Genomic DNA, 1,235 nt, shown 5'->3' on the forward strand with positions numbered 1-1,235 from the left:
TCTTGTCCCTGTGTCCCCAGCTGGACGAGCAGGTGGCCGCCGCCCACCTGGACAAACTGGGGGTGAAGCTGACCAAGCTGACAGACAAGCAGGCCAAGTACCTGGGTCTGCCCAACGAGGGGCCCTTCAAACCGGACCACTACCGCTACTGAGCCCCCCCTCCCCGAGCCCTGCTGGGGAGAGGAGAAGAAGGCGGAGGAGTGGCTGGACAGGTGTTGGTGTGTTGGTGGATGATGGGAGCTCTGGGACAGTTTCTCCAGGTTTCACTCTGGGAGCCAAATATCAAGTTTTCAGGGACAGAAACAGTTTGATTTTCCCTCTTAAAAAAACAAAAAAACTTTTCAAACGCCGTGTTCTGCTTTTACTGATCCTCCATAGAGCTGCTGAGTAGAAACAGGAAGTAGACACAAAACTTCATCAGTAGTTTGATGTGGGAGTGTTAAGTGTCATAAAGTCGAATCAACAATCAGCCGAAAGTTTAGTTTGTCTCATCGTGTTATTTCCCTGACACCTTCATCCCTCGTCCGTCTCTCCTCTTCCTCATCAGCTCTCCTGAAACACCGTCAGTGGCCGTCAGAGACTCTTCCTCTTGTTCATGTCATTCCCTCCTTTAATGGAAAAAATAAACCTCTTCTATCCGACCTCCATCTCGCAGCGTCTCCAGGAGAGAAGGTTTCGAGGCAGACGGCTTAGTGTACAGTGGCCTTATTCCATAACACTGCCCTGTGTTAGCACTTAACTCAAACTGTACGTGAACTGAAGACGAGCGCCGCTGCCAAAGGAACCTCCAACGCTCCTCCTGTTTCTGCCTGAGTCTTATTCTGTTGCCTCATTTTCCTCCTTTATTGTGATTTTTATTTAATTTGACTTAAAGGGCCAAAACATGTGCAACAGCCCCCCACCCCACCCCCCTCTTTTCATTGTAGTGAATCAGGTTGTTCAGACGCTGGGTGGAGTCAGTGACTGTCGTGGTTACAGCCTGAAGCAGAGTTCAACTTCCTGTAAACCATGGATTGAAAACTGAAAAATAAAGACGTTGACTCTGATTGTTTGTCCTCGTGTGGTTATATACATGATGTTGACGGGTAGAACTGAAACGCACTGTGGCTCAGGAGTCGCTGGTTTGATCCCCGCCTCCTCTGGTCCACATGTAAGTGTCCCTGGGGAAGACCGGTTGTCCTGATGCATCATCAGTGCAGCAGATATGCTAACTGTTCTGAAAAGATGCTAACTAC

General features: G+C 49.2%; 1 protein-coding gene across 1 annotated transcript in view; it reads left to right on the forward strand.

Annotated features, from left to right (window-relative positions):
* The window catches only part of LOC111649329 (adenosylhomocysteinase B-like), a gene marked incomplete at its 5' end in the record, with an annotated part of 2,390 nt that extends 1,344 nt beyond the window's left edge, over positions 1-1,046 (forward strand). Inside the window, one exon of the mRNA XM_023399104.2 lies at positions 21-1,046. Coding sequence (XP_023254872.2) covers positions 21-152 — 132 coding nt within the window. The remainder of the gene's footprint in view (positions 1-20) is intronic.
* Positions 1,047-1,235: the final 189 nt, after the last annotated feature.

Source organism: Seriola lalandi, unplaced genomic scaffold (assembly GCF_002814215.2).
Source record: "Seriola lalandi dorsalis isolate HSWRI2012SDOR001 ecotype SW California unplaced genomic scaffold, Sedor1 jcf7180002050449, whole genome shotgun sequence".
NCBI classification, from domain to species: Eukaryota; Metazoa; Chordata; class Actinopteri; order Carangiformes; family Carangidae; genus Seriola; species Seriola lalandi.